Consider the following 15841-nt stretch of genomic DNA (forward strand, 5'->3'; position numbering starts at 1 on the left):
GAGGAACTCAGCAGGCCAGCCAGCACCTACAGAAAAGAGTAAATAGTCCATATTTCATGCTGAGACCCTCGAAATATTGACTGTTACTCTTTTCCACTGCTGCCCGATCTGCTGAGTTCTTTCAGTATTTTGTGTGTGATGCTCTGGGTTTTCAGCGTCTGCAGATTTTCTCCTGTTAATGTATTTGCCTCTACCATACCAGGCAGTGCAGTCCAGGTATCCACCACTCAGAGTTTAAAAAAAAAACTTACACCTCACATCCATCCCCTTTGAACCTACCCCCTCTCACCTTCAATGCATGCACTCTAGAACTAAACACTTCTACACTGCGAAACAGATACTCTCTGTCCCTGAAATGGATGCTAACATGGCATTTGCCTTCCTCACCACCAACTCAACCTGCAAGTTAACCTTCAGGGTGTTTTGCACAAGGACTCCCAAGTCCTTCTGCATCTCAGATTCCTGGATTTTCTCCCTGTTTAGAAAAAAGTCTGCACATTTATTTCTACTACCAAAGTGTATGTCAATGCATTTTCCAACATTGTATTTCATTTGCCACTTTCTTGCCCATTCTCCTAATCTGTCCAAGTTCTTCTGCATCCTACCTGTTTCCTCAACAATACCTGCTTCTCCACCAATCTTCATATCATCTGCAAACTTGGCAACAAAACCATCTATTCCATCATTGAAATCATTTATATACAGCAAAAAGGAAATGGTCCCAACACCAACCCCTGCAGAACACCACTAGTCATTGGCAGCCAAGCAGAAAAGGATCCTCTTATTCCCACTCGCTGCCTCCTACCTATCAGCCAATGCTCTAACCACGCTAGTAACTTTCCTGTAATACCATAGCCTCTTAACTTGGTAAGCAGCCTCATGTGTGGCATCTTCTTCTTCTGAAAGTCCAAATATACAACATCCAGTGTTGGCGCATGGCCAAATGGTTAAGGCATCGGTCTAGTGATCTGAAGGTCGCTAGTTCAAGCCTCAGCTGAGGCAGCGTGTTGTGTCCTTGACCAAGGCACCTAACCACACATTGCTCTGCGACGACACTGGTGCCAAGCTGTATCGGCCCTAGTGCCCTTCCCTTGGACAACATTGGTGGCATGGAGAGGGGAGACTTGCAGCATGGGCAACTGCCGGTCTTCCATAAAATCTTGCCCAGGCCTGCGCCCTGGAAACCTTCCAAGGCGCAAATCCATGGTCTTACGAGACTAACGGATGCCTAAAAAAAAAATCCACTGCACCCCCTTTATCTATCCTACTTCTAATCTCCTCAAAGAATTCCAACAGATTCATCAGGTGGGATTTTCCCTGAAGGAAACCATGCTGACTTTGTACTATTTTGCCCTGTGGCACCAAGTACTCCATCACCTCATCGTTAACAATTGACTCTAACATCTTCCCAACCACTGAGGTCAGGCTAACTGGTCTATAATTTCCTTTCTGCTGCCTTCCTCCTTTCTTAAAGAGTGGAGTGACATTTGCAATTTTCCAGACCTCTGGCATCATTCCACCACAATCTCTAATGCTACCTCTTTCAGAACCCTAGGGTGCAGTTCATCTGGTCCAGGTGACTTATGTACCCTTAGGTCTTTCAGCTTTTTGAGCACTTTCTCTATTGTAACTAACTGCACCAACTTCTCTTTCTTCACACACATCAGGCATACTGCTAGTGTCTTCCACAGTGAAGACTGTCACAAAATACTCACTTGTTCATCAGCCATCTCTTTGTCCCCCGCTATTATTTCTCCTGCCTCATTTTCTAGCGGTCTTATATCCGCTGTCATTTCTCTTTTATCTTTAATATACTATTCACTTTGATATTGTTTGCTAGCTTGCTTTCATATTTCATCTTTTCCCTTCTAATGATTTTTTTTCAGTTGCCCTCTGTGGGTTTTTAAAAACTTCCCAATCCTCTATTTTCCCATTAATTTTTGCTTTGTTGTATGCATTTTCTTTTGCTTTTACAATAGCTTTGACTTCCCTTGTCAGCCATGGTTTGAGTATTTTACCATTTGAGTACTTCTTCATTTTTGGAATACACATGTCCTGCACCTTCCTCATTTTTCCCAGAAATGCACATCATTGCTGCTCTGCTGACATCCCTGCCAGCAGCTCCTTCCAATTTACTTTGGCCAACTCCTCTCTCAGATCACTGTAATTTCCCTTACTCCACTGAATTACTGCTACGTCAGACTTTACTTTCTTCCTATCAAATTTTATGTTGAATACAATCATATTGTGATCATTTTTTCCTAAGGGTTCTTTTATCTTAAGCTCCCTAATCGCCTCTGGTTCATTACATAACATCCAGTCCAGTACAGCTGATCCCCTAGTAGGCTCAACGACAAACTGCTCTAAAAAGCTCTCTTAGGCATTCAACAAACTCACTCTCTTGTGATCCATGACCAACCTGATTTTCCCAATCAACCTACATGTTAAAACCTCCCACGACTACCATAACATTGCCATTTTGACTAGCCTTTTCTATTTCCTGTTGTAACCTGTGGTCAGCCTCCCAGCCACTGTTGGGAGGCCTGTATATAACTGCCATCAATGTCCTTTTACCCTTGCAGTTTCTTAAAGGATTCAACATCTTCTGATCCCATGTCACATCTTTTTACTGATTTGATGCTATTCTTTACCAGTAGAGCCACACCACCCCCTCTGCCTACCTTCCTATCTCTCCGAACTACAACCATCTTTCAGCCATAATTCAGTGATGGTCACAACATCTTACCTGGTAATTCGTAATATTGCAACAAGATCACCCACCTTATTTCTTATACTACGTGCATTCAGATACAACACCTTGAGTACTGTATTTGCTATCCTTTCTGAATCTGCATTCCTAATGATTTGGTACTCAGCCTGTTGGCTGCAACTAAGTCCCATCACTTGCCTGCCTTCCCTGACAGTCTGACTGCACGCCATCTTTACTTTTTTACCATTCGTCCTATCATGAGTCCCTTCAATAGAGTTCCCTCCCCCCTGTAAACCCTCCCCAACAGCTCTAATAAACCTGCTCACGAGAATATTGGTCCCCCTCTGGTTCAGTGTAACCTGTCACTTTTGAACTGGTCATACCTCCCCCAGAAGAGATCCCAGTTATCCAAGTACCTGAAGCCCTGCCCCCTGCACCAGTTTCTCAGCCACACATTTATCTACCGAATCATCCTGTTTCTACCCTCACTGGCGCGCGGCACAGGCAGCAATCCAAAAATTACTAGCCGGGAGGTCCTGCTTCTCTGCTTTCTACCTAGCTCTCTCAATTCTCGTTTCAGGACTTCATTGCTTTTCCTTCCTATGTCATTGGTACCAATATGCATCAAGACATCTGGCTGCACCCCTCCCTCTCCAAAACGTGGATGCGATCTGCGACATCCCTGACCCTGGCACCTGGGAGGCAACATACCATCCGGGTGTCCCGTTCACGTCCACAGAATCTCCTGTCTGTTCCCCTCACTATTGAGTTCCCTATCATTACTGCTCCCTTCTCTCTCTTTCCCTTCTACACCATGGACCCATGCTCAGTGCCTGTAACCAAGTCCCCGTGGCATTCTCCCAGGAGGTCATCCCCCACAGAAGTATCCAAAGCAGTATACTTGTTTTTGAGGGGAATAGCCACAGGGGTACTCCGCTCTAACTGCCTACTTCCATTTCTCCTGACAGTCACCCAGCTACTTGCCTCCTGCAACTTCGGGGTGACTACTTCCTTGTAACTTTGATCAATCATATCCTCACTCTCCCGTACAAGATGAAAGTCAGCCAGTTGCTCCTCCAGATCCCTAACATGGTCTTCAAGGAGCTGCAGTGAATGCACTTCATGCAGACGTAGTACCCAGGAGACTTTAGGTCTCCCAAAACTCCAACATCTGGCACGAAGAGCACACCACAGCCATAGAAATGGTATGGTAAAAGAAGAAAAAAAGTAAAAAGGAAACTTTAACAGACGCTTTACACAGAGTCGAAGCCTCCTTTGAGCCAAAGCCTGTCGCTTCTACTCTCGCCACTGGCTTACTCCTGACAATGACTGTTCCACTTATCCTTCTGTTCGTAGAGGTCTGTTGGTGCTGCTGATAGGCCCCATGCAATGGACAAACGCCCTCGAAGCTCCCTTTTAAAATAACCACCGCCAACCTGTGAGAAATACCTCCTTGTAAAGCTCTGTTGATGCCACTGATAGGCCCCATGCAATGGACAAACGCTCTTGAAGTTCCCTTTTTAATTAACCGCCGCTGACCTGCGAGAACTAGCTCTTCGTAGAGCTCTGTTGACGCCACTGATAGGCCCCGTATTTGTCACACATACACTGAAACGGTGAAATGCATTGCTCGTGTCAATGAGATGTGCTGGAGGCAACCCGCAAGTCTCGCCATGCTTCCAGTGGTCACAACTTACGCACCCTAACCCACAAGTCTTTGGAGAGTGGGAGGAAACTGAAATACCCAGAAGAACGGAGAGGACAAATCCCTTACATACAGCAGCGGGAACTGAACCCTGAACCTTACAGCGGGCACTGCAAACCATTGCAGTAACTGCTATGACAGAATTTTGAAAGAATACAACCAGTTGATACTATGCTGTTATGCAGCAGTATTTTCTCTTCAAGTAATTTACTTTTCATAAAATTCCAATTTATTATGATGACCAGTAAACAAAAAAGTTTTAGTGGTTGTAGTAATGCTCACCGTTACTGAATGTTCTTCTCGTTACTTCCCACAAAACAAGTCCAAATGCCCAGATGTCCACACGTTTGTAGGCATCAAAGCAGTCAACTTGAATAGATTCATCAAGTACCTCTGGAGCCATGTAACGTTTGGTGCCCACTTTCGGATTATTTCCAACATCTAATTGATTATTGGTTTGTGAATGCATCACTGCTAATCCTACAAAGAGAGACAGGTGTTTAACACAATTATCATTTAGTTCATAAAACACTCGCTCCCAACCATTAGCCCCTACCAATAACGGTGGAAACCCTGCCATAAACCATAAAGGAGAATTAGGCCATTCAGCTCATCAAACCTGCTTTGCCATTCCGTAATAGCTGACTTATTATCCCCCTCAACCCCATTCTCCTCCCTTCTCCCTGTAACATCTGACACACTTACTAATCAATAACCTATCCACCTCCACTTTAAATATACCCAATGACTTGGCCTCCACAGCTGTCTGTGAGCAAACTCCACCACCGTCTGGCTAAAGAAATTCCTCCTCATATGTCTTTGCATTGAGGCTGAGCCTTCTGGTCCTAGACTTACCCCATTACTGAAAACCTCTGGGCCTCTGAATATTCAACATGTTTCAACGAGATCCCCTCTCATTCTTTTAAACTCCAGCAAGTACAGGCCTAGAGCCATCAAGCGCTCCTCACACATTTACCCTTTCATTCTTGGAACCTCCTGTGGACTCTCTCCAAAGCCGGCACATCTTTTCTTAGATAAGGGGCCCAAAACTGCTCACAATACTCCAACTGTGGTCTGACCAATGCCCTATAAACCCTCAGCATTGCATCCCTTGCTCTTATATTCTAGTCCTCTCAAAATGAATGCTAACATTACATTTGCCTTCCTCATCATTTAGTCATTTTCTTCAAAAGTGTTGATAAGGTGACATTTTTAAAAACTCACCAAGATCAGCAATGCAACAGTGCAGATTTTTTTTAACTAAGATATTTTTGCTTTTCAAATCCCTGTGAGCAATTGCAGGTTTTCCCTCAGTTCCAAAAATTTCATTGTGGAGGTGTACCAGTCCGTTGGCGATAGACAAGGCAAAATTGAGGCAGACCACAGTGTCCACTGTGTTACGTTGCAAGTAGTCGTAAAGTGAACCATTTTCATGATAATGAGTGATGAGCCACAGCTGAGTGCTCGAATTCCTCGAAGTCATATCTGACGCAATGAAACCTTCAAGAAAATCAAAATATCTACTATCAATAACAAGAAAATGAAACGTATAAATATCGAAATTAAGGCATAAAGAGGAATCTGAATATATAAAGAATGCATGGACAAGTGCAAAGTACCTTTGCGTATGCTGTACTCATTGCATTTTACCACACAGACAAGAGAAAATCTGCAGACGCTGGAAATCTGAGCAACACACACAAAATGCTGAAGAAACTCAGCGGACCAGGCAGCATCTATGAAAAAAAGTACGGTCGACATTTCGACCCGAAATATCGACTGTACTTTTGTCCAGACGTTACACACACTCAGTGGCAATGTTCCCTCTCATTTGTAATGACCAGCCCAGTGCCAACAACATGTGTGTGTTGAATTTTATATATAGAAGTATTCCTTTTAACAGCCAGCAAAACACTGCCGACAAGAACTTTGATCTCCTCTGGGGTTGATCATTTTCACTCTCATTCATCTGCACTCCCAGAGAACTTGCGTAGCAGGCCTTCAGCAAGTAATGAAGAATTTCCTCACTGGAGCTTTTGCACCCTATCCATATGTGATTTGCTTGCTAAAGGACACTTTTAAAAAGTCAAGTTTCCAAATATCACTCCACTTCTTCCCATTTGCAAATACTCCAGCAATTTTTGCATTGCGACAATACGCAGGTAACAGCAGTTTCAGGATTGTACATAAATATTTCTCGCAGCTGCATGTTCCTGACCTCATGAGCTTTTGGTGCAGCAGCTTCTACTGTTTCATTAAGCCATTCTGCTTTATGTGATTTTGTATAATTGAGAAATATACTTAACATAAGGTAGAGGGTGACAACCTTTTAGCAGTTTTAATTCCTTTGTGCGTTATCAGCAAAAGACGTGTGTGTGCGCACACCTAAAGAGGGAACCTTGTTCAGTGGCCACTTTATTAGGTACACCAGCACTCTTGCTCGTTAATGCAAATATCTAATCAGCCAATCATGTGGTAGCAACTCAATGCATTAAACCATATAAACAAAATCAAGAGGATCAGTCATTTAGCCCAAACATCAGAATGGAGAAGGAATGTGACCTAAGTGAATTTAACTGTGGAATGATTGTTGGTGCCAGACGGGGTGGTTTGAATATCTCAGAAACTGCTGATCTCCTGAGAGTTCACACATAGCATTCTCATGAGTTTGCAGAGAATAGTACAAAAAAAACCCCAAACATTTCCAGTGAGGGGCCATTCTGTGGATGAAAATATCTTGTTAATGAGATCAGAGGAAAATGACCAGACTGATTCAAGCTGATAGGAAGCCAAGAGTAACTCAAATAACCACACGTTACAACAGTGGTGTGCAGAAGCGCATTTCTGAATGCACAACATGTCGAACCTTAAAGTAGATGGGCTACAGCAGTAGAAGACTACAAACGGTTCCACTCCTAGACATGATAAAGTGGCTACTGAGAGTACATTTCAGCCATATGTACTTAGGAACCTTTTCCAGACTCCCTGGAGTGCATTGATTTGTTGAACCTTTCCAATTCATTCTCATCATTCTGAATTAGGTTTTAGCACACTGTCTTTAACATTTTTGAAATGGACAATCATCATATCTCACATCACAATTCTGAAAACAGCAATAGAGTAATGAATTTACTTAAACTGGTACAATCAATAACAAAATGGCCTTTTTAACCAACTTTTGTATTTTTTTTAAGAACTTTTCCTCACTTGAGTTTAAGATCTTTTTCTCTCTAACTTGCAAAACTTAAAACCTTGAATGAAATTCTTAAACCCAGATTCAAATTCATTTACCACATGAACATTGAAACATACAGTGAAATATGTTAACAACCAACACGATCTGAGGATATGATGGATACAGCCCATAAGTGTCACCATTCTGGCGCCAACATAGCAAATCCACAATATTCCAACAGGATCAGCAAAACAAACGCCTTTCCCATCCCTCAACCCCACTCACTCACCCAAACGAGCTTCCAATCCCAGGACCAGCTGAGCACCCTGAATAGAAATTATACTGGACCACAAAGATTTTGCTTCCTAAATACTTTTGAGTGTATCTTACGGATTTTGGGCAGCTGATCACGAAAATCACCATGAAATTTCCTGTCACGCAACTTTTTTTTGTTTTGAGATTGCCTGTATTTCTTATTTCAATTCATAATTCGAGTCAGAATAACTGGTGCCAAGATTAAGTAAGGCATTTTTGTTCGTCCACAAATCAAACAGGTCATCAATGATAGGCAATTCGAAGAACTTCTTGTGGAACCAGAGTAAATTATTTCTTCACTGGTTTGATAGGGGCACAACTGTGCAAGTGTGTGGACATCAGCCACTGAGGACAGTGAGAAGAGTTTAAAAGGAGACTGTTATTTCTTCAGTGATTTGATCGGAGCACAACTGTGTAAGCACATGGACGTCAGCCAGTGAGATCAGCAAGAAGAGTTTAAAAGGAGACAACTTTATAGAGCGGGCAACAGAGGAGAGGGAGACAGAGTAGAAAGCCTTTGGCTGAACGGGGCTTCGGTGATAATGGGTCGAGGTGAGGTAGATTATCTGTGTAGATTACAGACAGGAAATATGTGTGTGAGGCCAGTGTTCTGTGCTCGGTGTCAGACATGGTAAGTCCTGGAGACTCCCAGGCACCTACATCTGTGCCAGGTGCGTCGAGTTGCAGCTCCTGAGGGATAGTGTTAGGGAACTGAAGATGCAGCTCGATGACCTTCGTCTGGCTAGGGAGAGTGAGGAGGTGATAGAGAGGAGCTATAGGCAGGTAGTCACACCGGGGACTCAAGAGACAGACAAGTGGGTAACAGTCAGGAGAGGGAAGGGCAGGAGTCAGAGGCTAGAGAGTACCCCTGTGGCTGTGCCCCTTAACAATAAGTACTCCTGCTTGAGTACTGCTGGGGGGGGGGGGGGGCTGCCGGGGGGAAGCAACAGTGGTCGTGCCTCCGGCACAGAGTCTGGCCCTGTGGCTCAGATGGGTAGTGAAAGGAAGAGATGGCAGCAGTGATTGGGAACTCTATAGTTAGGGGGTCAGACAGGTGATTCTGTGGACGCAGGAAGGAAGCATGGATGGTAGTTTGCCTCCCAGGTGCCAGGGTCCGGGACGTCTCTGATCGCGTCCACGATATCCTGAAGTGGGAAGGAGAACAGCCAGAGGTTGTGGTACACATTGGTACCAATGTCATAGGCAGGAAAAGGGAGGAGGTCCTGAAAGCAGACTACAGGGAGTTAAGAAGGAAGTTGAGAAGCAGGTCTCAAAGGTAGTCATCTTGGGATTACTGTCTGTGCCACGTGACAGTAAGTATAGGAATACAGTGAGGTAGAGGATAAATGCGTGGCTGGAGCAGGGGGTAGGAATTCAGATTTCTGGATCATTGGGATCTCTTTTGGGGCAGGAGTGACCTGTACAAAAAGGATGGGTTGCACTTGAATCCCAGGGGGACCAATATCCTGGTGGGGAGGTTTGTTAAGGGGAGAGTTTCAACTAGGATTGCTGGGGGGTGGGAACCAAACTGAGGAGATGGAGGAAGGGGCGGTTAGCTCACAAATAGAGAAAGCTTGTAGACAGTGTGAGAGGGAGGATAGGTAGGTGATAGAGAAGGCACTTGAGATGTGTCTATTTTAATGCAAGGAGTATTATGAACAAAGCGGCTGAGCTTAGAGCGTGGATCAGTACTTGGAGCTATGATGTTGTGGCCATTCAGAGACTTGGATGGCTCAGGGGCAAGAATGGTTACTTCGAGTGTCAGACTTCAGATGTTTCAGAAAGAACAGGGAGGGAGGCAAAAGAGGTGGGGGCTTGGCACTGTTGATCAGAGATAGTGTCACGGCTGCAGAAAAGGAGGAAGTCATGGAGGGATTGTCTACGGAGTCTCTGTGGGTGGAAGTTAGAAACAGGAAAGGGTCAATAACTCTACTGGGTGTTTTTATAGACCACCCAATAGTAACAGGGACATCGAGGAGCAGATAGGGAGACAGATTCTGAAAAGGAGTAATAATAAGAAGGTTGTCGTGGTGAGAGATTTTAATTTCCCAAATATTGATCGGCATCTCCCTGGAGCAAGGGGTTTAGATGGGGTTGAGTTTGTTAGGTGTGTTCAAGGTTTCTTAACACAATATGTAGATAAGCCTACAAGAGGAGAGACTGTACTTGATCTGGTGTTGGGAAATGAACCTGGTCAGTTGTCAGATCTCTCAGTGGGAGAGAATTTTGGAGATAGTGTGATCACAATTCTATTCCCTTTACCACAGCAGTGTTTAATTGGAGTAAAGGGGAAATATGAGGCTATCGGGAAGGAACTTGGAAGTATAGATTGGGAACGGATGTTCTCAGAGAAATGTACGGAAGAAGTGTGGCAAATGTTCAGGGGATAGTTGTGTGGAGTTCTGCATAGGTAAGTTCCAATAAGACAGGGTAAGGACTGTAGGGTACAGGAACCGTGGTGTACAAAGGCTGTTGTAAATCTAGTCAAGAAGAAAAGTAAGAACTTACGAAAGGTTCAAAAAACTAGGTAATAATAGAGATCTAGAAGATTATAAGGCTAGCAGGAAGGAGCTAAAGGAAGAAATTACGAGAGCCAGAAGGGGCATGAGAAGGCCTTGGCGGGCAGGATTTAGGAAAACGCCAAGGCATTCTACAAGTATGTGAAGGGCAAGATGATAAGATGTGAGAGAATAGGACCAATCAAGTGTGACAGTGGAGAAGTGTGTATGGAACCGCAGGAGATAGCAGAAATACTTAATGAGTACTTTGGATCAGTATTCACTACAGAAAAGGATCTTGACGATTGTAAGGATGACTTACAGCAGACTGAAAAGCTTGAGCATGTAGATATTAAGGAAGAGGATGTGCTGGAGCTTTTGGAAATCATCAAGTTGGTTAAGTCACCAGGACCGGACAAGATGTACCCCAGAGTTCTGTGGGAGGCGAGGGAGGAGATTGCTGAGTCTCTGGCGACGATCTTTGCATCATCGAGGACGGGAGAGGTTCCGGAGGATTGGAGAGTTGCAGGTGTTGTTCACATTCAAGAAAGGGAGTAGAGATAGCCCAGGAAATTATAGACCAGTGAGTCTTACTTTAGAGGTTGGTAAGTTGATGGAGAAGATCCTGAAAGGCAGGATTTATGAACATTTGGAGAGGCATAATACGATTAGGAACAGTCAGCATGGCTGTGTCAAAGGCAGGTCGTGTCTTACGAGCCTGGTTGAATTTTTTGAAGATGTGACTAAGCACACTGGTGAATGTGGAGCAGTAGATGTAGTGTATATGGATTTCAGCAAGGCTTTTGACAAGGTACTCCATGCAAGGCTTGTTGAGAAAGTAAGGACGCATGGGATGAAAGGGGACATTATTTTCTGGATCCAGAACTGGCTTGGCCACAGAAGGAAAAGAGTGGTTGTAGACGGGTCATATTCTGCATGGAGGCCAGTGACCAGTGGTGCGCCTCAGGGATCTGTTCTGGGACCCCTGCTCTTTGTGATTTTTATAAACGACCTGGATGATGAAGTGGAGGGATGGGTTAGTAAATTTGCTGAAGACACAATGGTTGGGCGTGCTGTGGATAGTGTGGAGGGCTGTCACAGCGGGACATTGACAGGATGCAAAACTGGGCTGAGAAGCGGCAGATGGAGTTCAAACAAGGCAAGTGTGAGGTGGTTTATTTTGGTAGGTCAAATATGATGACAGAATATAGTATTAATGGCAAGACTCTTGGCAGGGTGGAGGATCAGAGGGATCTTGAGGCCTGAGTCCATAGGACACTCAAAGCTGCTGCGCAGGTTGACTCTGTGGTTAAAAAAGCATACGATGTATTGGCCTTCATCAGTCATGAGATTGAGTTTAGGAGCCGGGAGGTAATGTTACAGCCATATACGACCCTGGTCAGACCCCACTTGGAGTACTGTGCTCAGTTCTGGTCGCCTTACTGTAGGAAGGATGTGGAAACTATAGGAAGGGTGCAGAGGAGATTTACAAGGATGTTGCCTGAATTGGGGAGCATGCGTTATGAGAATAGGTTGAGTGAACTCAGTCTTTTCTCCTTGGAGAGATAGAGGCTGAGAGGTGACCTGATAGAGGTGTATTAGATGATGAGAGGCATTGATTGTGTGGGTAGTCAGAGGCTTTTTCCCAGGGCTGCAATGGCGAGCACGAGAGAGCACAGTTTTAAGGTGTTTGGAAGTAGGTACAGAGGAGATGTCAGAGGTAAGTTTTTTTATCCCCACAGAGAGTGGTAGTGTGTGGAATGGGCTGCCAGTGACAGTGGTGAAGGCAGATATGATAGGGTCTTTTAAGAGAGTCCTGGACAGGTATATGGAGCTCAGAAAAATAGAGGGCTATGGGTAACCCTATGTAATTTTTAAGGTAAGGACATGTTCAGCACAGTTTTGTGGGCCGAAGGGCCTGTATTGTGCTGTAGGTTTTCTATGCTTCTGTGTTTCTAAAATCACATGGAAAGCATTCAAGGATGTTGTTGAAAACTTCCTTGGCATCTACACAGCACCAAACTACGTGCAGCTGGTTAACACCATGCTTCAAGCATACAAAACCATGAAATGCAACACGTCACTAAAGATTCATTTTGCGCATTCCCATTTAGACTTCTTCCCTGCAAGTCTTGGTGTTGTCAGTGACGAGCACGGTGGAAGGTTTCACCAGGACATTGCCGTCATGGGGGAACTGCATCAGGGCAACTGGAATCCATCAATGCTGGCTGATTATTGTTGGACACTAAAGCGAGAAGCCGCAGACAGTGAGTACAAATAAAAATCATCAATGAAAAGCTTTAAGCTTAGTTGAAGCTATTGTAAAGTGTCAGCACCGTAATGCAATTAAATGCATTATATTCAAATAAAAGTTAATTTCTTATCTCTTCAAATTCCTATGTGATACAAGTAGTCTGAAATTATATTTGTATTCAGCTTTAAGCAAAAAAATTCTGACAAAGCAGCACTTGTTGTCCAGTGTTATCAACACTTCGCCAAATGCAGACTTGACACTTCATTATCTCAATTTTGTCCAAGTTTATGGAAGAAATTTGCACCGAGAGCTTGTTTTGTTTAACTCCTTAAGCCATTTGCCAAGAAATGAAGTCTGCAAGTAAGAGCTCCATGAAAATTGTGGATCTTAGCAGTTTTATCACCACCCCATCCTGATACTAGTTTGTGCTTTTGGCTTGGTACTGCAGCAACCTTCACTCAGATCCCTCCACAGTCAGTCTTCCACTTCCATTAACCTTAGATCCATATACAATTAATGGCCACTTCATTAGGTCATTATCATCAGGTGCCGTGCCCAGTTTCAGCTTTAACTGCCATGGCCCACACACTCCTGTTTTGGGTGGATCGATTCATTAGTATTCATTTCCAGTTCTCTGGCTGCTGTCTCCATCATCATTTGTCTTTGTCTTCCTCTTGCTTTCTTCCCTTCAATCTTTCCCATAATTACCATGCATTCTAACTCCTCTTTCCTAATCACATGTCCAATGAAGTTACGTTGCCTCTTCATGATCTCATACATTATTTCTCTTTTTGTGTTTGCTCTGTTCATGACGACCTCGTTAGATATTCGTTTCGTCCATGATATTCTTTGCATCTTCCTCAAAAACTACATCTCTGCTGCTACAATTTGTTTCCTCATGTTACTAGATCTTGTCCAACATTCTGAGCCATATAACATAACTGGATAAACGTAACATTTCAGTACTCTGAGATGGGTTGTCATGCCTAGTTTAGTATTGGTCAGTATACTCTTCATTCTCGTGAAGGTGTCTTTTGCCATCCCTATTCTTCTTTTGATGTCCAAGTCGCACCTGCCATCTGATGTCACCCAGCTTCCTAAGTATCAAAAGTTCTTCACTTGTTTTATGTCTTCCCTATTTATTCTCAGCCTGTAGATAGGATTCTTCTTCTTTTTGGATATCACCATACATTCTGTCTTTTTGCAGTTGATAAATAGACCCATTTTTGCACTTTCTTCAACAACTATATCAATTAAGTTTTGTAGTTCTTCCTCCGTACTTGCAATTAACACAGTGTCATCTGCATATCTGAAATTATTGTTTTCACCGCCAACTTTGATTCCCAAGATGTCTCTTATTTTTTGTAATATTGTTTCACTGTACACATTAAATAAATCGGGAGAAAACACACCCTTGTCTAACATCTCTCTTGATTTTCGTAAACTGACTCACTTCTCCATCTATTCTTACAGCGGTAGTTTGTTCCCAGTACAGATTTTTGATTGGGCGGAGATCTTTCGAATCTAGATCTAGAGTTTTCTGTAATATTTCAAATAACTTATTGTGCTTCACTTTATCAAATGCTTTTGTGTACTCGATAAAACAAACAAATCTTTTTGCACTTGAATAGCTCGTTCTGATAGTATCCTTAACATCAATATTACATTTTTTGTCTTTTGTCTTTCACAAAACCACATTGTTCTTTGCCTATTTCAACTTGTATCTTACTTTTAGCTTTAGTCATCAAAATTCTTAGAAGTATCTTGGTGATATGACTCATTAAACTTATGGTCCTATGTAATTCACATTCTATTGCTCCAGCTTTCTTAGGAAGAGTGATAAATATTGATTTTTTTCATCTCTTCTGGTATTATTCCAGTCTCATAAATGTCATTGACTACATCAGGAAGTTTTTCAATTCCATAATCTTCAAGGGCAATAATTTGTTCTATTACTAATTCATCAGGACCTGCTGCCTTTCCTTTCTTCATCTTATTTATTGCATTATGAATTTCAGATTTTAAAATACTTGGACCTTCAATGTTTTTCTTAATTTCTGGTTTTTCGCCTCGATCGTCTTCAAACAATTCCTGAATATACTCAGTCCATCTGTTCATAATCTCTTTTTCCATGATAATGGTACCGTCCTTTGCTTTCAAACATCCACCTGAAGAACAGAGGAGCTTTTTAACAGTGGTATTCTTGATTTGTTGATGTAACCTTTTTGGATCAGTAACAGGGATTCTTTCTATTTGCTCACATTCCTGGTTTAACCATTCTTCTTTGGCTTTTTGACATAAGCTTTTAACTTTTTTATCTCAGGACTTATATTCTATAGGATTTGCTTTCTTCCGTCTCCTTTATTCCATTAGATTTTTGATTTAATCTGTCATCCATTTATTCTTTGTGCTTTTTTCTTTTTTAGGAATCACTGACTTTGCTGATTCTACCAAAGTATCCTTTAGAGAGTTAAATTTCATTTCTACATGATTGCTATCATCTAACAGATTCTATTTCTAGACTTTGAAATCTATTCCTTACTTCAATTGTAAATTTTTGTCTGAAGTTTTCTTCTTTAATTAATTGCAAGTAGTCAAGGAATTGTTCAGGTATTTGCTTCTTTAGTTTTTTAAGTTTTACTTCTACATGACATACTACTGGGTTATGGTCACTATTACAGTCTGCACTTGGATATATTTTGCATTGAGTCACTGAGTTTCTAAACCTTTGGTTTATAGTAATAAAGTCAATTTGATTTCCAGTGTTATCACCTGGACTTCTCCAGGTCCACGAGCGTCTTGGATGGTTTTTAAAGTAGGTATTCATAATGACCTGATTATTCATCTTGCACCATTCTACCCATTTCTCACCTCTTTCATTTCTTTCCCCAGTCCAAATTTTCCTATGGTATTTCCATCAGCACCTTGTCCTACTTTAGCATTTAGATCTCCCATGACAATAACAATATCTTGAGATTTGCATCCATTCTTTGCTTGTTCAAGCTCTTCATAGAATTTATCTATATCTTCATTTGTTCCATCTGTTGTCGGTGCATATACCTGTATGATTGCTAAATCAAATGGTTGTCCTCTGAATCTAACAAGGAGCACTCTTTCTGATATTGCCCAATGTCCTAAAACACTTTTTGCCATGTTTTCATCCATAAGAATTCCTACTCATTAG

General features: G+C 42.5%; 1 protein-coding gene across 2 annotated transcripts in view; it reads right to left on the reverse strand.

Moving 5' to 3' along the window:
* Positions 1-15841, reverse strand: part of LOC134356176 (activin receptor type-1-like) — a 77039-nt gene that overhangs the window by 11696 nt on the left and 49502 nt on the right. For both annotated transcript variants that reach the window (XM_063066887.1, XM_063066896.1), the window contains exons 7-8: positions 5640-5915; positions 4698-4895 (exon numbers count right to left, since the gene is read on the reverse strand). In XM_063066887.1, coding sequence (XP_062922957.1) covers positions 4698-4895; positions 5640-5915 — 474 coding nt within the window. The remainder of the gene's footprint in view (positions 1-4697; positions 4896-5639; positions 5916-15841) is intronic.

This window comes from Mobula hypostoma, chromosome 1 (genome assembly GCF_963921235.1).
Source record: "Mobula hypostoma chromosome 1, sMobHyp1.1, whole genome shotgun sequence".
In the NCBI taxonomy this organism is placed as follows: Eukaryota; Metazoa; Chordata; class Chondrichthyes; order Myliobatiformes; family Myliobatidae; genus Mobula; species Mobula hypostoma.